Source organism: Vulpes vulpes, chromosome 9 (assembly GCF_048418805.1).
Source record: "Vulpes vulpes isolate BD-2025 chromosome 9, VulVul3, whole genome shotgun sequence".
In the NCBI taxonomy this organism is placed as follows: domain Eukaryota; kingdom Metazoa; phylum Chordata; class Mammalia; order Carnivora; family Canidae; genus Vulpes; species Vulpes vulpes.
In genome coordinates, this window is record NC_132788.1 from 21,476,111 (window position 1) to 21,498,336 (window position 22,226).

At 46.9% G+C, this 22,226-nt stretch overlaps 1 protein-coding gene across 3 annotated transcripts in view; it reads left to right on the plus strand.

The window, feature by feature from the left end:
• PTK2B (protein tyrosine kinase 2 beta) overlaps nucleotides 1–22,226 on the plus strand; it is a 138,786-nt gene that overhangs the window by 65,984 nt on the left and 50,576 nt on the right. For all 3 annotated transcript variants that reach the window (XM_072719531.1, XM_026007887.2, XM_072719530.1), the window contains exon 2: nucleotides 11,164–11,404. In XM_072719531.1, coding sequence (XP_072575632.1) covers nucleotides 11,201–11,404 — 204 coding nt within the window. In that variant the 5' untranslated portion in view covers nucleotides 11,164–11,200. The remainder of the gene's footprint in view (nucleotides 1–11,163; nucleotides 11,405–22,226) is intronic.

The following is a 22,226-nucleotide window of genomic DNA, read 5'->3' on the forward strand; positions in this document are numbered from 1 at the left end:
AGAGGATCGACACATCCTCTTCCTTCCCGTCTGTCCGTTGCACTTTTTTAAGATTTTATTTATTCATAAGAGACACACAGAGAGGGCAGAGACATAGACAGAGGGAAAGGCAGGCTTCCTGTGGGGAGTCCGATGTGGGACTCGATTCCCAGGACCCTGGGATCACAACCTGAGCGGAAGTTGAGTGAGTGGTTGTGACTCAACCACTAAGCCACCCAGGAGCCCCTGTTGCACTTTTTAAAATCCTTGATTTGGATGAAAGAGTTGGGTCCATCTTTTGCATGGCAGCCCAGCAACCATTTGGAACCAGCATCCTGTCCTCACTCCACAGGACTCCACTCTCCCTTCTCTTCTGTGTCACATGACAGAGTCCTCAGGCTCCCAGGGCTCTGAATGTCCTCCCCCTAGAATGTGGCCTCTCAAACCTCAGGATCCCTGGGCCAGTAGTGTTGTTGATGTGTGCAGAGCCCCAGAGAAATCCACTGTCCTTTTGGGATTTTCTAGTAACCTCAAAACTGCACTGATCTTTTTTGCAGCCATTTCATAGTGACTAGCAATGAGTTCACAGATGGCCTAACCCCCGTTTTTGTTTAACGCATGCTGTTGCTAAACCACATCTTCCTCATCCCAGATTGGGGAAGATTTTTTATTTTTTAATCTATGTGAGGAACTTCACATTTATCTCATTTAGCCAGTTGTGTTTTGTTACCCATGGCATGTCTCACCAACCTGTGCAGATTTCAGGGGTCCTCCGTGGCCTGTGATTAAAGTCACAATCTCTCCCAATCCTGTGCTTAACCCAGAGTTTCTTGTCTGATAACCATAAGCTCTTTAATGCCAAATTAAAAGGTGTGAACAAGGACCAATTAAAATAGCAATCAGTCCCCAAGTGAATATAGATGCTCCATCAGCAGTCGATGGAGAAACCACCTGACTGCTTGTGAATTTGCCTGCTTGTCATCTGCTCTCCTCATTAACCTCTCAAGAAAATGGGGAAGAACTTAATAAAATACCCAACTGAAGCCCTGATTCGTCACGGTACCAAATTTCCCTGCTCAACAGCTAACTCTGTCATGCACACAGATGGGGAAATGAGATTAGCTGGCGTCAAAGGCTGGGAGAAAAGGAAAAAGTTGAGATCATGACTCAAAGTGGAGAAGCTGGAGAAGAATTTAGTTTGGGGTTAGAGATGACAAGAATGTGGTTTTGAAAATTACAACCTTTAGGAGAGGGGAGAGTAACAGAGGCTCCTTGGAGGGAGAAGCACATCTTAAAACCTCATGCTTCCGTGCACCTTGTACATTGCTGTCTTGAAGTGCCAGGTGGGGAGATTGCAGGACCGGACGTGGAGGGTCAAGGGTCAGGTTGGAGGCAGGCTGGAGGCAAGTCCTCCGAGATATGACTCTGAAATGAGCCCCACCGCCCCTGCCCAACCACCTGTTCAGGCAGATGCCAGAACCAGCTCTCACAATCTGACAGCACCTATTTTTCCCCAAATCTACTTTGGGCAAAGTCCCACTGGCAGCTTGAAGTCAGCCATGGAAGCATTTACACCAGGGACATTGGCAAAGGCCACAAATCAGGTTCGCCTTTCCCCTGCCTTACCAGCTGTGTACCAGGGACCAGGGCTTCATCACCAGAACTGCCCGCTGCCTCCCAGGGCACACCTGTGCTTCATCCTGTTGCCAGGATTATACCTTTTAAATGACAATCTGCTTCTCCACCATCTTTTTTTTTTTTAATTTTTTAAAGATTTATTTATTTATGATAGACAGAGAGAGAGAGAGAGGCAGAGACACAGGAGGAAGGAGAAGCAGGCTCCATGCCAGGAGCCCGACATGGGACTCGATCCTGAGACTGCAGGATCGCACCCTGGGCCTAAGGCAGGTGCTGAGCCGCTGAGCCGCTGAGCCACCCAGGGATCCCCTGCTTCTCCACCATCTTGACTCATTTCCCAACACCCGTCAGCACCCTCCTTGCCAGCCTTATGTCACGTCACGTGACTTCTGATCTTGCTGTGTCACATTTTCCTGAGATCCCAGGGATCATAAGCAAATGCTCCTCTGTGCTCCTCAAGCACCAAGTGTGGGCCCCTATTAGACCTCATATGCTGTGGCTATTTTCTGTTCATCTTTTTTCTCTTTATTGGATTATGAGCCTCTGCGGGACAGGGACCCTCTTCTTGCTTCTGTTTATCTGCATATCTCTGGAGTCTGGCAAGCCTCCTAAAACATAGGAAGGCAGAAAGGTGGGGAGGAAAAGGGAAGAATAGGAGAAGGGAGGGAGGAAGGGGGAAGGGAGGAGGAGAGACAAAAGCAGGCCAGCCAAGATCACTCATGAACTGGCAAATAAGGAGCAAGGTGCAGGTGATTTTATCAAGGCTTGGGGGAGCCGTGGAGCTGAGAGGTCACACAGGAGGTAAGAAGAACCTGCCTAGGAACATCTGGGTATCTCAGTGGTTGAGCGTCTGCCTTCGGCTCAGGGCATGGTCCAGGGATCCTGGGATCAAGTCCCACATTGGGCTCCCTGCAGGGAGCCTGCTTCTCCCTCTGCCTATGTCTCCGCCTCTCTCTGTGTCTCTCATGAATAAATAAATAAAATCTTAGAAAGTAAAGAAGAATCTGCCTAGCTCGAGGAATCCAAGTCCTTGAACTAGCAAGAAGAATAGGAAAACGAAGGGCAGGGTAATGCATCTCTGCTGCTCTCCGTCTGCCCCCCTGACAGCCAGTCCCACGTCAGCTGGCCTCCGGGTTGGTAGGTGCTGGCTACAGAATGATCCTGAGTGGGTAATGTGTGGGGGTGGCAAGCTGAAAACGTGGTCGAGTCTCAATAAATGCTTTTTGAATTGCATTGAATTATAGCTGAGGATAATCACAACCTTTCTGGTTCCTTCCTTCCAGAGTTAATGGGGAGGGATGCTTGGAACGAAGGGAAGGGATTAACCAAGTGATGGATTGTGCAGACCTGGAGCAGGCACCACGCTGGCCTCCTGGGAACTGGGGGCTGAAAGGGCTTGGGCTCAGGGGGTGGGTGGGCGGGAAGGAGGGAGGGCTTGCATTGCGTGTCTCCAGAAGGGACCAGCTTGCCCAGAAACGCAGGCCTGGCTCCCTGAGACAGCAAGGTCACTGCCAATTAGTTAAGTGGCTGCTCTCAGCAGGCCTTTGCAGAGGAAAGGCATGTGTTCCCCATTTCGTTGATGTAGAAACAGCGAGAGGAAGTGACTCAGAGACAGAGTGGAAATAAAGTATGTCTCGTGACATTCTGGCTTCTGTTAGATCCCAAGGGCTTGTATTGTGACAGTCTCTTGTGAGGCTTCCCTTCATGCTTCTGAGGTGTTCTCAGGACAGAGGATGGCCCTATATGTGTACAGAGAGTGGTAGGTAGGGGTGAGCTTTCCAGGTGGGCAGGTGGATGGAGGAAGTTGGGTGTTGGTGCAAAGGCAACATCAGAGCAGTGGAGATGGAAGGAGCTGATCCTGGATTCACTGGGCCAGTCTCATGTTTGGCAAGTAGGGACTGGTATTGAGTTTCTGATTCTTTCTTCGGTCAAGTCACAGGCACTTAAAAAAGAAAATACACATGCCAGGGAGTTTGCAGAAGCAATCTCTGATGCTCGAGAAAATTCTGCAGGATAGGTAATGTTAACCTGAACCCCTAAGAGAGGAAACTGAAGCTTAGCAAGGTGACTTTGTCTGAATCACACAAACAGGCAGTGACAGAGGCTTTAAGACCACTGTATTGCCTGACTGAAGTGCAAAATGGCATGGCAGCCCGAGGACATAGTTTTTTGTTTGTTTTTAAGATTTTATTTATTTAGTCATGAGAGACACACAGAAAGAGGTAGAGACATAGGCAGAGGGAGAAGCAGGCTCCCTACTGGGAGCCCGATGGGGGACTTGATCCCACAACCCCAGGATCACATCCTGAGCCAAAGGAAGATGCTCAACCACTGAGCCACCCAGGTGCCCCAGGACACAAGTTTTAAACCCAGGTTTGATGAGTCAGGTGAGCAGATGAGCGCACCTTCTCTCTGACAGTATGCCACCTCTCTGACTAATGGTCCCTTCCCATGCTCCCTCAGATCCTGGGCAGAACCTGTAGTCCTTGAGACAGTGCATTTTATGCTCAGGTTTCCAGCATCTGTGTTCACATCTGATTCTCTGAGAGGTCAAGCTTCAGTGTCATTTGCCAAAGACTGTCATTGTCACTTGATAAACAAATGAGCATTGGAAAACCAACAAGGGTAGAAAGACGTAATGTTAGAATAAAAGCCTGCCCTTCAAAAAGAATACATGGAGCTTTATGATAAATTCTCTATAGTGTCCTTATTTTTCCCATTTCTCCACGGTCACTGGAAAACATCGGAGGCCCTCATCCACCTACTGACTGCTGTTTGGGAACTCTGACCTATCCGACCTGTTGTCTTGAGACCTCAGAGCCAGTTGCTGGCAAAGCTGGTACCCCCTAAGCATGATGGCAGGACATGACACCAACCCTCTAGTCTTTGGCATTTAATATGGAAACTTGGCCTCTCAGAGAATCAGATGTGAGAATGGATGCTGGGAGTCCTGAAAGTCAAATTCACTATCTTGAGGATTAGAAGTTCTGCCCATGATCTGAGGGAGCATGAAGAGGGGACCATTAGTCAGGAATGTGGGATGATGTCAGGGAGAAGGCACACATATCTGATTCACCTGACCCTGAGATTAAAACTCATGTCCTTGGGGTTTCCTCGCCATGCAATCTGGGGTATTACTCCCAATGGACTTCAGAGTGAGGCAACATGGTAGCTTTATGTCTCTGCCACTTACCAGCTGTGTGATCTGGACAAGGTCCTCTCACTAGTTCTGAGATTCCCTTTTTGGGGGTATAAGGCTAACATAACCTATCCTGCAGAATTTTCTGGAGAATTAGAGATTACTTACACAGTTCCTGACACACAATATGTGTTCAATAAAGGCACAACATTACCCTACAATGGCTTGAAGTGTTAAGGTTTATTTTTCTGTGATATTGATGCCTCTGACCTTGTCATCTTCTCCTGCTGGGAACACAGTCCTGGGTCCAGTGGTAACTCCAGAGGATCTAAAGGGGCTTAATCCTGCTTCAGGACCCCTTCCTTTCAGCAGGTGAATGTCTTGCCATTCAGGAAGAGTGTCATTTATTTTCTTCCTGAAGACTTTTGGGACTCAGAGATTATACAGCCTTCCTGGCTACCCTTTCCAGATTTTGGCTGAGACATTCTTACAGCCAATCAAAACTTTTCCTGTTTTAATTTAAGCCTATTTCCTTATGTTTGTTGTTCTTTGACTAGGACTTGGACAGATCCGAGTTGAAGGGGAGCTGGAGCCCACGATGGCTCAGAGCCAGGGTTTCCGCTGGTGCAATGGGACTTTCTCTCCTCTGACACTGCTCACGGGGCCTGGGGCAGGCTGGGATGCTGGGAGGGACTGCCAGGTTGTGCATCCGCATCTGGACTGGATAAAGGAGCAGCACTTTGGTTCACAAATTAAGAGTCAGAGGATTTAGGGATCATTAAAATAATAGAGACAAGCAAGTGATGAGAAACTCAAGTAATTAGGCAAAATCTGGAGATCTAGAAGACAAGTTCTGTTGTCAGAAACAGGAGCTAGAGTCATCAGATTGTTCTCGTATCTTCTCAACTCTGTGTTCAGTAACATATGCTGGTGGCTTGAAATTAGCCATAATGGAAATATTTACACCACAGAAATTGACAACTGCTGCAAATCTGACCTTTCTTTTTTTCTCTTTTCTTTTATTTATTTTATTTTATTTTTAATTTAATTTAATTTTTTTTTTTTTTTTGTCCCTGGGGAGCCATTGGCAGGGGGAACAAGATATGGGGAATATAGATAGACAAGATTTTGGAAAATAGGCAAGTGATAACAATGATGATAAAGCCTTCTGTTTGTGCTCAGCCTTATTGCTTATAATGTATTTTCGCTTATGTTTTTGCACTTCATCCTCACAAACCTTCTGTAAGGAAAATAGGGCAGATAGCATTGCCCCATTTTATAGGTGAGGAAAATGAGGCCAAGAAAGGTTAAGTAGCTGGCCCAAGGTTTTAGCGCTAGCCAGAAAATGAGCTAGCTAGCTCTCACTGTGACAGTGAGAGAAGTCTGTCCGTCAGGTCAAGGGCTATGTTCTCCAATTCCCCAAAGACAAGTGGCTGCAGCGTTCCTCACACACCTTTTAGTTACTCTGCCCCAGAGAGTTTTGGGGGATCCTTTAGCAGTCCATTGCAGATCAGTGCTGACAGGTGGGAGTTTGGGGTGCCCTTGAGGAAGTTGCCAGTGTCAGTGGAGATGTGGCACCACCTTTCTGGACCCCGGTCCTTTAACCAAACATATTGAGTCCTGCACCCAGGGACTCTCATGACTGAGTCCTAGCTTGGGGAAGGTAATGCTCCTTAAGCCAGAGGACCTCAGGATTCTTCACAGGCTGGGGATAGTCAGTGCCAAGTTGACACATTCCTCCTTGCATGGAGTCTGTGCCAACCTCAGTAGTATCAAGAGATAGTGCCTTCTTCAAAGGCAGATGGGAAAGTGGGAAAAACTTTGCACTTGAATTCAAATCTGCTCTGGGATCCAAGTTTGCTACTCAACAAGCAGGAATCCTTGACCAGATGGCTTCAACTTTGTTACATTTTCTCATCTGTATAATGGACACCGTCTTCCCTGCCCATCTCCAAGGGTGGGTGGTGCTACAAAGCACTTACACTTCTGGAATATATAGCCAGAGGTTACTACTGCAAAGGGTTAAAGACAGACCTGTGGGACTTACCTCAGGCTGAAGGTAGAAGGACATCTGGACACCTAGGTGGCACAGTTGGTTAAGCATCTGACTCTTGGTTTTGGTTCATGTCGTGAGCTTAGAGTCATGAGATCAAGTCCTGTGTTTGGCTCCGCACTCAGCATGGAGTCTGCTTAAGATTCTCTCTCTCTCTCTCCCTTGACTCCTACCCCTCCAGCCACCCCAACTCCCATGCAAGCTCTGTTTCTGTCTCTCTCTCTCTCTCTAAAGTAAATTAATAAATCTTTAAAAAAAAAGTAGATCCTGAGCAAACAAATGATTTTGCAAAGTTCCTACATGGGCTGGACACTGCATAGTCTGGGTAAGAAGGGATCAACTCAACAATCCCGCTGTGGCTTCTCATCATTACATTTTTTCTTAACAGACTTTATTTATTGTCCCAGTTTTACGTTCACAGCAAAATTGAGGGGAAGGTACAGAGATTTCCCATATACCCTTGTCCACGATCATGCACGGCCTCCCCCACTGAGGACATCTCCCACCATAGTACATGTAGTAGTAGTAGCAGATGTGGTACATCCATTATAATAGATGAACCTACATTTGCAACTGCCCAAGTAATAACTCTATTGATAACCCTCATATCACTATCACGCAGAGTCCATGGTTTATGTGAGGTTCACTCTTGGTGTTACACACTCCCTGAGTTTGGATAAATGTATAATGCTATCTATCTATCAGTATAACATCCCACAGAGAGTATTTGCAGTGACCTACATATCCCTATGCTCCGTCTGTTCATCTCTTCTTTCCCCCTAACCCCTGGAAACCACGATCTTTCTACTGCTTCTGTAGTTTTGTCTTTTTCAGAATGTCATAGAGTTGGAATCATCAAGTGTGTAGCCTTTTCAGATTGGCTCCTTTCAGTTAGATACGTTTAGATTTCCTCCCTATCATTTCATGGCTTGATAGAGCATATCTTTTTAGCACTGAATAATATTCCATCGTCTGGATGTACCACAGATTATTTACCCATTCACCTACTGAAGGACATCTTGGTTGCTTCTAAGTTTTGGTATTATGAATAAAGCTGCTATAAACATCCATGTGTAGGTTTTTGTGTGGACATAAGTTTTCAACTCCTTTGGGTAAATACTAAGGAGCACTATTGCTGGATCGTATGGTAAGAATATGTTTAGTTTTGTAAGAAACCATCGAACTGTCTTCCAAAGTTTGCACCAACAATAAATGAGAGTTCCTCTTCCTCCATGTCCTTATCACATGCTCACATCCTCTTGCCTGCTCGAATTGAAAAGCACCACGTTTCATTGCACCACTGGCTAAAGCTGCTAAAAGCACTATGGGGGTCTAATCCCTTTCCACCTGCCGGACTTTGCCCTGGCCTGTCCCTGGCAAAGATTTCTCACTAACCTGCTCTATCTCTGCTCTTTGTTCTGCCTGTCAGAAAGGGCTTACTGGCATCACTCTTAACTTCAGCCAGTGGCGCGCGTAATATGTAAAAATGGGGGGCTTATGGGCCGCACCAGGTCTTTTGACTTTTACTGACATGTTATTTCTACTTAACTCTTGTCTTTCAACCTCTTCTCCAGGGCTTCAGGGCGTCCCTGGCATGTCTGCCATATGCTCACTGGCATTAGCACCCTTTGGATGAGAATGCTGTCTGGGCTGGGGGCATCTCCTGAGTGGCACCCCATCCCCTTCATTGTGGATGCCCAAAGCCATATTGTGTAACCTGCAGATGTGGGCAGAGTCCTTCTTCCCAGCACTGAGTCCACGCCCCCACTGGTCAACATGACAGCACTGATTGTGTCCCTGGTTTCCAAATGGCCTTTGGAACATAGGCCCTTTGGCTTCCATCTGGTACATGGGGATGGATGCCATGCTCCACTCCATTTCCTTCCTGCCCCAACACCTGGTTTACAAAACTGCATCATGAAGTCCCTGCCTGAAAACTAGTTTATACAAAGAGATCCCAGGGGTCATGGGGCTCCTGGCTCAATAGACAGACACAGCAGTTCCTGAATCTGAGATCAATTACATGTATGTCTGGAACTGTGTGTGTGTGTGTGTGTGTGTGTGTGCACCTTTCTCTACAACCAGAGTGTATGCTTTTTAGGGGCAAGACACCCTTCCCTCATCTTTACATCCTAGAGCAGATCTGTCATTGTCCCATCTAATACCCTTTGGGCCTTGACTAATCCTCCTCCTTACTAATACCTACCAGCATCTGCATCTTTGTGCCTGAGGACTTTCTCTGGCTCCAATGTCTGATTGGCCTTTGTGTAAAACTGGCTGGAAATGCTGCAAATGACGACGGTAAGAGGAGGTGTATAGATGCCCCCGAGCCCCCCTGCCCACCCTGTCCTGGGTGGAATGGCTCCTCAGCACTGCCTGGGTCCCAGCAGGATGGCCCTGCAACTGCCCAAGTAATAACTCTATTGATAACCCTCCTCTGGCTATCTTCCCTTCCCTGTCACTCATTTCCCCCCCTCCCTAAATGGGATTCCTGGGATTGCTTCTCAAGCTACTTCCTCTGGACTCCTTATTGAGGGTGTAGGGAAACTGAGATACACGCTCAGCACATAGCACAGTATTGATTGGCACACAGGACATGTCCAGTTGATATTTTATTGAAAAACATGGCACAGATACTTCTAAAAATATATATTGGCCTCCAAAATAAAGTAGACTGGTCATTCTTTTCTCCACCTGTCTTGTCCCAAATTCTGGACTCGGAGTGGTGTACTGTCCCCATTGTCTACCTGCCCCTGATGGAAGGGGCATGCCCTGTTACTTCCCTGCTCCTCACAACATCTCGTTCATGCCCTCATAATACCACTGGCTGTTTAAAAGGAACAACTCAGGGCACCTGGGTGGCTCAGTTGGTTAAGTGTCTGCCTTTGGCTCGGGTTATGATCCCAGGGTCCTGGGATCAAGCCCCACAATTGGGCTCCCTGCTCAGTGGGGAGCCTGCTTCTCCCTCTCCCTCTGCCGCTCCCCTTACTTATACTCTTTCTCTCTCTCTCTGTCAAATAAATAAATAAAATATTAAAAGCATAGACATAAATAAAAGGAACAACTTCCTGAAGCAAATAACTGTCTCCATCTTCCCTTCTGGTGTCTAGCACAGTGTGACAAGTGAACATAACTTTGCTTCTGCTTCTGAAATATTTGCCTCTACATTTGTGTTTTCACCTTGCCAGCTCCATCCTTTTGCCCTCAACTCTTGGTCTAATATTGTGCCCCTAGAGTCACAGCCTCTTATTAGAAGGGAGTGGATTCAGCATGAGAGCTAAGGTTAGCCTGGAAAGGTGGCTAAATGTTAGAAAAATCTTTGAAAACTTAAAAATACCATTGCCAGGCCTCCCCACAGGCCAACTCAGTGGCCATCTCTGGGCACAGGACCTGGATTTAGGTTTTCTTAAAAGCTTCCCAGGGGCCTAATGTGGACCCAAGGTTGATACCATGCATCATCAGATAAACCTTCCTATTGTTTCCTTGGGGCACCCTGCTTTAGACCAGTGCAGAGTAAACCCCATGGGGTTGTGTTGGATCAAGAAGTCAACTCCCCATTTTGTGGGGACTCCAGGAGAACTGAAGACTCTTGGGATTCTGATAGTCTAGTAGAGTGCCATCCAAACCCATCCAAACCGGGCTGGGTGTTCTAGGGGTCCTGCCCAACTCTCTCCCACCTGGCAGAAAGACCTCCTGAATTGGGCTGTGGGAGTGCTGGTCCTCTTGAATTCTTCTGTGTGCTGGATTATGGGTTGTATGATGAGTTCCCGTGGGCCTGAGGCTGCCTCTCCAGAAGGTTCGGGCTGGCAGCTGCCAGTGGGGGCAGACCACACCATCAGCTGATGGACCAGCCCCCCACATGGGCCCTTTCCTGTATTGCTCATTCCAGCTCCCTCCAAGCCATCCATTCTCTACTTCTGCTTCTTCTCTTGTCCCTGTTTCTTTCCTGCTATTTTCTAGTGTCTAACTCTTTGCTTTCTCTGCTCAGCTGTGCCTTGGAACCATGCTGCGGCCGCCTCCTCTCACAGCTGCCTCTGAAAAGTGTGGGCCTCTTGCCTTGCAGCCTGGTGTGGGAGGAGAAATGTGATGGAGAGCGGGGGGGCTTCTAGAAGAGAGAGCTCACAGCCTGGGAGCTCGAGGGCCTGGGTTCATACCCGGATGTTTATACGAACTGCTCCTTTGTGTTTCAGCTTCCCCAAGTGCATAAAGCTGGATGCCTTTTAGGGGAGTTTTTGAGAATGGGGGGATGTGTGGTTTGTTAGGTCCTGGCACTTGGTGGGTGCTGTCCCTGGGGCATGAGGCATGTGGGCCTCCTCGGACTCATTTCAGGGCTGTCCCTCTGCTGTCTCCACAGGACTGCGATGTGCCGGTCCTAGCTGCGGCCTGAGAGGATGTCTGGGGTGTCCGAGCCCCTGAGCCGAGTGAAGGTGGGCACCTTACGTCGTCCCCAAGGCCCCCCAGAGTCCATGGTGGTGGTGCCAGTAGACGTGGAGAAGGAAGACGTGCGGATCCTCAAGGTCTGCTTCTATAGCAACAGCTTCAACCCTGGGAAGAACTTTAAACTGGTTAAATGCACTGTGCACACCGAGATCCAGGTGAGTGTGGCAGGCAGGACCTGCTCTCTCCATTTGTCTGTCACCCTCTCCTTCCTGGGCAGCTGAGCAGTCCCCCATCAGCCTAGCAGGATCCCCTCTATCTGCTCCCTGGGCTGGCATCACCTGGAGAGACGTTCTCAGCCTATAGCACCATGTCTCCTCTCCAGGGCTTGACAACCAACCTCACGGTAGGGGAAGAGGGGGGCAGATTTTAGAGCCTTCTTTTGAACCCCAGGTGATTTGCCTTATCTTCAACTTGTTTCAACTCATTAGAGATTTATGACATTTGAAGCTCTGCAAGAGATGTAAGAGTCTTCACCCTCAAGGAGTGTACACTCTGATAGAATTGAAATTAAAGATATACAGAAGTGACTGCATTGAAAATAGAGCAAAAATGTTGTAAGACATGTGCTCAGTACTTAGAGAAGGGAGGTTGGAGGATGATAACGAACGAGAGATGCCCTAGACCAGGTGAATGGTTGCCAGGCTCTTTATGAGGCAGTACTTTCCTTTGGCTCATTCTCATCCAGGGCCATGGAATCTGTTTTGTGGGTTTGGGTGCCCACCATCATCACAACACCTAGAAACCAGGAAGCCAGTTCACCTCAAACAAATGTAAAAGAACTTGTCATTAAAAGCAGAATTACAATACACTGATAGACTTTTTTTTTAATTATTTCTTTGAGGGAGAGAGAGGAAGTGTGCACATGCATGCACACAGGTTAGTGGGGGGACAGAGACAAAGGAGGAAACAGACTCTCCACTGAGCAGGGAGCCTAACATGGAGCTCAATCCCAGGACCCTGAGATCATGACCCAAGCCAAAGGCAGATGCTTAACCAATGGCTTCTGTCCCTATAATGGTCGATTTTAAACACTTGCATTTATTGAATAATTACTGTGTACAGCTTAGATTTACTCCTCAGCACACATTACCTCATTGAATCCTCCCAACAACCCCATGAGATAGAGACAACAAGGAAATCCTTTTCCTACAGCCCAGAGTATCCCTTTCTGATGATGTCAAAGAAAGCCAAACTGGTTTTCAAAAAGTGGCTTGATGGATTTGTCATTTGAACAAAGGAAGTAGAGGACTTTTGGGAAAACTATCAATGTTTGGGAAAGCTGGATGAACTATTTCCAAACTCTTCATCACTGATCCTTCCCCTGTCCCAAAAGCCAGTATCCCTCAAACTCAGTGAGTGTCTCTCCTAGCGATGCGGGAGGCAATCTCCATAGTTGCCTTCCATCCATTACAGCACATGCCATGCTTCAATACACCAGAGCAGAATGTAATTGATTAGTCATTGCCTTGGCCAGTTATCACAATTGATCACAGTTTAGTTACTCCCTCTCTTTCCAATCATTGATTTTATAAGAGTCTCATTTGCTCACGTTATGGTTCCAGACATGTAGGTAGATTTGTGTCCTGAGGGTAAGCTCTGGGCACCTTCTTCCTCCCTTCCAGGGAAATGTTTTCATATCTTCTTAGCTGTCTACTTCTTGAAGCTTCCTTTGGGTATATCATCTTCGCAGATAGCCAATGCCATCCACTGTGGGTTTTACTAGTTTAATTTTCAGAAGTTAACCTGCTTTCCAAGTCTAGAGCCATTTCCCTGCCCTTTTATGCTAAAAGCTTGAGAGCATCTGGTTGGCCCAGATTGGGACTTGCTCTACAGAATTACAGTGAAAAGGGACCATAAAAGGTAGGTACTTTCCAAGAGGAGGGAGCAGGAACAAAAGCACGGGGGGCTGCTAAACAGTGCATAGTTTGGTTGGGGTAATGAGTAATATTTAGAAAAGTGTCAAAGTCAAGATCAGAAAGGATAGTCAATGGTGGATAAGAGCAGAGCTAGAATGTTAGGCTGAGAGATTTGGACATGAACAGGCACTTGGGAGAAACAAAGTTTTTAAGCAGGAGAGTGGTTTTTCTGGAGCTGATGACTTGCTGAGTGCATAAGCGGAAAAAAAAAAAAAATACGGTGGGCCCTACAGCAAGGGCAATGAGCCCCAAGCTTAAGAGGAGTGGCTAGTACCCAAGGCATTATCTGCATGTGAGAACAAAGGTGAAGAAGTACAAAGAAAGAAATGATAGCCTCTAGGAATTTATGTCTGAACCTTTGATTTTCCTACTTCTCATCTGTCATGCAGGCAAACAGCCATGGCTTTCAAGCCACCTAGACCTTGAGCCAGATACTGCTCCACCCTTATTGATTATATGACTGTAGGACCAAAACTTAACCAACATGGCTTTGGTCTCCTCGCTTGGGGATTATGCCCATGCTTGGCTGTGTTGTAAGGTTTAGATGAGAAACATCTGGCTTATCGTAGGAGCTAGATCATTGAAAGCTACTGATTGTGTGAATATTGGGTCATCCCCCCACCTCAGGAATCTCTAAGAATTTTTCCTTGCTCATAGAATTAAGTTCAACTTGTCTTCTTTTAGTATTTATCCACTTATCTGTCCTATTTTCAAACAGAGAAGTAAGATGATGAGATTGATGTTTTCAAATAGTATATAGTGTCCTGCAAGGGGTTTGGCAGGGATCCCTGTGTGGCGCAGCGGTTCGGCGCCTGCCTTTGGCCCAGGGCGCAATCCTGGAGACCCGGGATCAAATCCCACATCGGGCTCCCAGTGCATGGAGTCTGCTTCTCCCTCTGCCTGTGTCTCTGCCTCTCTCTCTCTCTCTCTCTCTCTCTCTCTGTGACTATCATAAATAAATAATAATAAAAAAATTTAAAAAAAAATAAAGGGGTTTGGGAAATCCTTCATTAAACAATTCCAAACAGACCTTTTGTGACAGGACTTCTCAGAACCTTAAATATGCTGATATGCATGGTGGATCACTAAGAAAGGGCCAAAGAGGGGATGTTTTCTGAACTAAGCCATTTCTTATTTGCCTGAGAAACCCATCTTTTAGGGATGCCTGGATGGCTCAGTGGTTGAGTGTATGCCTTTGGCTCAGGGTACGATCCTGGGATCTGGGATCCGGGATCGAGTCCTGCATCGGGCTCCCTGGGAAGAGCCTGCTTCTCCCTCTGCCTGTGTCTCTGCCTCTCTCTTTGTGTGTCTCTCATGAATAAATAAATAAGTCAGAAAAGAAAGAAAGAAAGAAAGAAAGAAAGAAAGAAAGAAAGAAAGAAAGAAAGAGCCATCTATTAAAGGGTGGACCACCAGTTCTCTGGAAAATCATTTAGGAATCTGTTTTCCCTAAACTCTGACAGCAGAACAGAAAGGGCAGAAGAGAGGAAAGCCTGGAGACAGGAGATGGATTAGGGAGCTGTGGCCATAGTGCAGGCGGGAAATGATGAGGGCCTGAACTGAGGGAGTGGCATTGGAACAAAGACAAGTCAACACATCTGAGTGCATCTAAGGAGGCAGAGTTAAGAGAATTTGATGATTAACTGGAGGTAGGGAGGGAGAGAAAGGAAGGAGACAAGAATGACTCAAACTTTTGCTTGGGTAACTGAATGGGTTTTGGGGCCGTTCATTGAGATACCAACAGAGACAGGAAGGGCGTTCTGATATTTCAGCTTTACATGGGTTGTGTTTGAAGTGTTTATGAAACACCCTTGTGGAGGCACATGAGCCTGGAGCTCAGGAGGGAGGGAGGACTCAGAGAGAAGGATTTGGGAGTCATTATGCAATGGGTACCATGTGAATGGATGGGATGACCCACAGAAGGGTGAGTAGAGCAAATGAAAAGGAGTTGCAATTTGGAAATCCTGGGAAAGTGACTTCTAAGAGGCTGGTCGAGAAAAAGGGGCAGGTGAAGGAAAAAAAGAGTTATCTAGGGAAAGATTAAAAAAAAAAAAAAACAAGAGAGCAGGCAGGCAACATATAGGCAGAGGAAACTTTGAGGAAAGAGTGGTTAGCAGTGTCGGATGCTCAAAAAGGTCAAGTGAGATAAGGCTAAAAATAGGTTCATTGGCTTCAGAAACCGGTGACATGATCTTTCGCTGGGCAATTTCAATGGTAAGATGGGGGTTAGAAGCCATTGTAAAGTTGGTTGGAGAGTGGAGATAGCGAATATAACCAATTTTCAGAGAACTTTTGATCATAAAGGGAACGAAAGAGGAACAGTGGTGGTGGCAGAGGGAGCAGCCTAGGATGTATTGGCAGAGGACAGGAGACACAAAAACGAGGAAGAGGAAAGTGTCAAGAATGGCACCTCAAAGGTCCTGAAGTGAGAAGGTACATGGCAGGTTTGAGGCTAAGAGATGCCCATGGCTCCTATTTAAACTATGCTACAGATTTTTGGCTTCATCCTATCTTTTGTGGGAAGCCAGTGACATTGTTTAAAAATATGAATGACATGAGATTGCATTTTTAAAAGATCACTTGATTTACATAGTAGAAAATAGATTGGAAAAAGGCAAGAATGGTTGCAAGGAGATGTTAGGTGGCTGTTGCAGTGATCCAGATAAGAGATGATGGTAACTTAGATTATGAGTGGAGCCATGACAGTAATGATGATGATGATGATCTTAGTGATATGTTGAGGATGATGGTGGTGGCAGTATGATGGTGGGATAGTAGTGATGGTAGTGTTGATGATGGTGGTGGTGATGGTATTGGTGGTGATGGTGGCGGTGATGGTGAGGATAGATGATGATGATGGTGGTGACGAGGATGATTATGGTGGGGGTGGCAGTGGTAATGATAGCAGCTAGCCCCTTTGAAAGCACATCATATGTATTATCTTATTGATTTCTCAAAAGAACTCTATGAAGCACATACTATATGATCTCCATTTTGTACATAAGGAAACAAGGTACAGAGTAGTGCAGCAAATCACTAGTATGTAGTGGAGGCTGTCTTCAGACCCAGTCACCCCACCTCTGGAGGAGTGCCTGCACTCTTAACCACTATGATCTACGGAAAGAAGTGATTATAATCCAGAGAATCTAGGAGATGTAAATGAAGGTTTTGCTGATGGACAGGAGATGCAGGAATGAAGAAGAAGGTGGTGGCGAGAATGGCAGCCCTGGTTCAGGTGAACAGGATCCCTCTCCCTAAGACAAAGAACATTTGAGGAAAAACTGGACGAGGGGCAGTTCACAAGTTCAGTTTTGGACCTGTCAAGAGCAGTTGAGATGCTCTAACATTTTCACATGATAATGTGGAGTAGACTTTTTGATACACGATTCTGAAGAAGAGAACGGGGCTGGAGATGGACATTTGAGTGTTGTCAGCCTCTGGGTGGTGGTTGGAGCCATGGCTATGGGTGAGATCATTAATGAAAGAGTCCTGAATAATGTTGTGATCCATTCCACAAATATTTGTGGAGTACCCCATGTACCTGACACCATGTTGGTATGGCCTGGAGGTATCATCATACTCCAAAACGGATGCGCTTGCTGCTTTCATGGGGCTTCCAGGCCAAAGGTGAGCTTGACATTGACTCACAGTAATGAATGAAACTTTGCAAGAAGCATGTGCTCTGACAGGAAGAAAAAAAGGTCTATGAGAGTATAAAATACAAGACTTTGAGCTAAATGTCAAGGAACAGCTTTGCTCTTCAGGGCCCACTTATGGACTCTGTGTCTAGCTGCACACAGACTCGGACTCGGCTTCCTTGCCTGGGACTCTTGGGCAGTGGCTCCTCCCACCCTCTGCTCCTGACTTCTTCTTGCACCCTCCTTCCCTAGCAGACCTTTGTGCTTTGATGAGTTTTTCTGCTTCCAACTCCTACTTCTTTTGCCATCCTCCCTGTGCTCAGCCAGCCAAGCACTTGTCTTTCTACAAGAACACATCTGAAGTGATGACACCCCCACTTAGCTGTGTCTGATCCAGTAGAAGCAATGGAGAATCGCCTTGGCACAGTCCAAGGGGTAGCATCTCTCCCAAACATAGTTACTCCATGTGTACTTGCTGATTTCATGCTTTTCTTCCTATTCTCAACTGCTTTCCATGAGACTGCAATAAACTCATGAGGTTTTCTCCAGGCTGTTAAAAGCTTTGCAGATAAGCACTGGCCCTTGTGCCTAGGATCCAACAGAAACCGGACAGGTGTTGAAGGGAACTGAGCAAGTGGCGGATGAGAAATGTATTTTGCTCTTGTTGATTTTCCATTTCCCTTTTGTCTGATAGTCATAGGAAACTGTGTTTGGGAGCTCTGAATCTCTGTTGCAAGTGGAGGCTTCTATCATTATATACTTCTCTAACATGCTAATTTGCTTGTCTGGGAAAGAGGTTAAGATAGCACTTTGTAAACAACTAGCAGAGTGCCACCCAGACGTGCCCACACAGGGCGTCTCTCTTTGACGCTTAGTAGCTTCTCCTTCATTCTCCTTCTCCCCACCCTCCTCTCTTTCTCCTGCTCTCCCCCTCCCTCCCCCTTTCTCCTTCCCCTCCTCTGCTCTCCCACTGTCTTCTCTGTAGTGTCAGACAGGCCTGGTTTACACACACTGCCAAAGATGATTATGAGCGGTGCCCCTGCCAATCTCAAGAGCATCATGATGTGGAGGGTAAATTTACACGGTCACCTACTTCTAAGTGCCACATTCACTCCTCTCTTTGCCTGGCATGCTGACTTGCTGACTCATAGTGTTTTCTTTCTCTGGCTGACATTGGCTGACCCACTCTCTGCATGGGCCTGTCCGTTCATGAGGGGGCCTGTGTGTCTCAAGCAGAAAAGTAAGCACTTCTCTGTGATAGGGTGTGGTACGAGAGTGCTGGGGGTGGGGGCACATCCAAAAATCCTCTTCCTTGGCTGGCCTCTATCATGCTGGAAAGCCATGTTCAAGATCCATCCTTGTTTTGTCCTGAAGCATCCCCTGTACTAAGAATCCACATTGACATCCCCAGGAAAGACAGAGCCTGAACCAACCTTTGCCCTTTGCACCTGGTCCAGCTGCATCCCGTCCCTCAAAGCAAGGCCTCCGGGCTGCAGGATTGGCTTGTGGTGCCTCTTCTCTGATGTGTGAGCAAGGTAGAGTTTGGCCTGCCCCGCACACGCTTGTCCTCACCGACCTCTCCTATAAATCCAATGGTCATTGTATGTACAATTCCTTCAAGAATATTCACAGAAAGGTACATTTCAGATATTGGGACCTAATGTCCCTATACCTGTTAGTTTCAAGTTTAAACCTATCACTTAACCAGACACAGGGTGCTATGGACTGAATGTCTGTGCACCACCCCCCAACAAATTCATATGTTGAAGTGCTCATCCCTGGCATGATGGTATTAGGAGGTGAGACCTTGGGGAGATAATTAGGTTTAGATGAAGTCATGAAGGTGAGGCCCCAGGATGAGGTTAATGTCCTTTCAAGAAGAGGAGGAGACCAGAGTTCTGCTGGCCCTGTGAGGACTCCATAAGAAAGCAACCATCTGTGAACCAGGAAGAGCTCTCACCAGGAACTAAATCTACTGGCACCTTGATCTTGGTCTCCCAGCCTTTAGGACTGTGAGACATAAACGTGTGTGGTCTGTGGCTTTCTGTTACACCAGCCCGAACTGACTACAACATGGAGCCAGCAGCTCTATGCCATCAGAGGAGGTGTCTTCAGCCAGAACTTCACAGTCTCTGGTTCTTTGTTTCTAGAACTATCCCTGCTGTCCTCCCTCACATATCTCTAGGGGTGAGACCAAGGTTGAGAATGCAAGAGGAGGAGAAGGCAGGATTACCTGTCCTGGGAACTTGCTGTTTCTCAAAGAAAGGTTGCCCTAAGAAGAAGACACCAAGCCACCCAAGGCTAGGCTGCCATATGTGGGGACGGTCCCTGAAAACCTGAGAGGAAAGAGTTCAGCCAGGAGACCACAAATCATTACCAAAGAGACACTCACAGTGATTTTTAAAAAAAGATTAAAAAAAAAATAAAGGCAAGTGTACAAGCGCCTCCTCCTTTCTGCACCCCCCTCCCCATTTCCTGTGCGCCCTACCCCGCCGGCCCACCCACCCACAGCCGCCTGCAGAGGCGAGCGCCAGGCAAGGGCGCAGAGCTCTGAGCCTCTCTATTTATCTGTATGCCTACATTCATTATATCGACAAATTAGCAGGCAGGTGCCTGTGCGTACGTTTCTATTTTTAATCTGGCGGTTGCGTTGCTCAATGTCCCTGCTAGAGAGAGGCTTTTGTCACGTCAAAATGAATGCTCTCGGAGTGATAAGTAATGCTAACTTTTATTATTTTGTTCTGAAATCACTTTTTAAAAATTATCCCCAAGATGTGTTAAGAATTGGGGACTTACAGTGCTTTTGTATTTGTTTCCTGGGGCTGCAGTAACAAATTACCACACATCCCAGGGGCTTGAAACAACAGAAATGTGTTCTCTCACCGGTCCTGGAGGCCGGAAGCCCCATATCAAAGGGTTGGCAGGACTTAGAATCATCCCGTGTCCCTTGGAGCTGCTGGGGCTCCAGGCTTCCTTGGCGAGGGCCTGCTGGACTCCAGGGTCAGAATCTGTCTTCATGACCCCTGCTTTCCTCTCCATGTGCCTCTCATCTGTGTGTCTTTTAGAAGGACACTTGTCTTTGAATTTTTGAGCCATCTCTAGAATCTAGAATGATCTCACCTTGAGATCCTTAAGTACATCTGCAGAGACCCTTTTTCCAAATGAGGTTACATTCACAGGTTCTGGGGGGTTGCGCATGGACATTTCTTTTGGGGATCATCATTCAACCCTTTGCAGCCATAGGTTGGGATCACGGTGTCCATCACTGGTACCCCCATTCCGGTGTACACAGACCCATATGTACAGCATGCAGATGAGTGTGAGCACTGTGCACACACATGCTTACCCTCACTGAAGTGAGTGAGGCTAGTTGTTGGGAAATGACCCCAGAACATGGGCTCATGCCACTTTTCCCTACTGCTCCCCGGATCTTCAGTCCCTGGGTGGCCTGTGGCGTGCTTGTGCCCTGGTAGGATATCTCCTGTGACATCGTCAGGCTATGTGGTGCCACAGGCTGGTCCCTTGACTAGATCTCATCCAGTCACAAAGCTTGAAATTGGTGACCAAATTTGTAGCGCTAGCTCCATGACCCCCTCTCATGACTCCAGCTCACATGTCTACCTGCCTGCTTGCTGTCTCCACTGGACATATGACGTCTACGTGGAGGATCACACTCATAATCCCCTCCTCAAACTCTGCTTCTCTTCCAGGCTATCGCAGCTCTTGTAACTGCAGCTCTGTTCTCTCAGTGATCATGTCTCAGGCTGTAGACCTCAGAGTCATTCTTGAATTCTTTCTGTCTCTCACACTCTGTATTTAGCCCATCAGGAAATCCTGTCAACCCTGCCAACAAAACATACCCAGATTCTGACCACTTCCTTCTCACCACCTGTCACCTGGATGCGCTTGCCTCCTAACTGCTTGTGCTTGTAGCCTGCTATGGTTCATTTTGCAAGTGGTGACTGTGGTGAATCTTTAAAACATCAGTCAGCTAAAGAGATATATTTGAGGTATAGGTTAGAGCATATTTCACTGCTCTCCTTTATTTTTTTTCCCACGGCTCTCTTTTAAGGATTTATTTACTTATTTTTGAGAGAGAGTCCATGTGGGGAAGGACAGAGGGAATAGGAGAGAGAGAATCTCAAGCAGACTCCCCACTGAATGCGAAGCCCCATAAGGGGATGGATCTCACAACCCCGAGATCATGACCTGAGCCAAAATCATGAGTCCAGTGCTTAACCGACTGAGCCACCTAGGCACCCCCTCACCATTCTCCTTTAAACTCTCCAATGGCTACCTGTCTCATTCAAAATAAAATCCAAAGTTCTTACCTTGGCCTTCTATGGATGTTGGCAAGCAAGTGGCCTACAGACCAAATATGACCCACCACCCATTTTTGTAAATAAATTTATATTGGGACACGACTGCACTCACTGCTTACATATTGTCTACAGCTGATTTTGAGCAGAGTTGAGTAGTTGCCATAGAGACCACAGAGCCTTCAACCTAAAATATTTATAACCTAGACCTTTACAGAAAAAGTTTGCCAAGCCCTGGCCTAGCTCTCTCTGACCTTTCCTCCCATCACTTTTCCCAGGCCTCTCCACCTCAGCCCACCCGCTTCTTTAGAGTTGCTCAAAGGCACCAAGCGCACAGGGGCTGCACACCTTGGGAACTCCATATGATAATGGTTTCTTTGCCTGGAAGGCTCTGGGCCCACAAGGCCACCCAGCTCCCCCTTACTTCCTTTGAGGGTCATTCAAATGCCCCTTTATCAGAGAGGACTTTGCTGGCCATCTCTATGTGAAATAGCAGCCCCCTCTCATTCTGGTACCTATATCTGCTTTGTTTGTCTTCTTAGAACCTGAGATATTATTATATATATTTGGGGGTTTTTTCATTTTTAAATTTTATAAATACATACATACATACATACATACATACATACACAGAAAGAGAGGCAGAGACATGCAGGCTCTTTGCTGGGCACCCAATGCAAGATGCAGTCCCAGGCCCAGGATCACACCCTGAGCCAAAAGGCAGATGCTCAACCACTGAGCCACACATGCATCCCTGGGTTTTGTTTAATACCACCCCCCAGGGGGATCCCTAGGTGGTGCAGCGGTTTGGCGCCTGCCTTTTGCCCAGGGCGCGATCCTGGAGACCTGGGATCGAGTCCCGCATCGGGCTCCTGGTGCATGGAGCCTGCTTCTCCCTCTGACTGTGTCTCTGCCTCTCTCTCTCTCTCTGACTATCATAAATAAATAAATTTAAAAAAAATACCACCCCCCAGTAGAAAATAAGCTCCAGGAGAGAGGGACTGGTTCCCCTACCCCAAATTGCTGAATTAATTAATGAGTAGTCATTTAACAATGAATGGATTGATGGATGGATGATAGATTCTGGTTATAAAGCCAACAGAG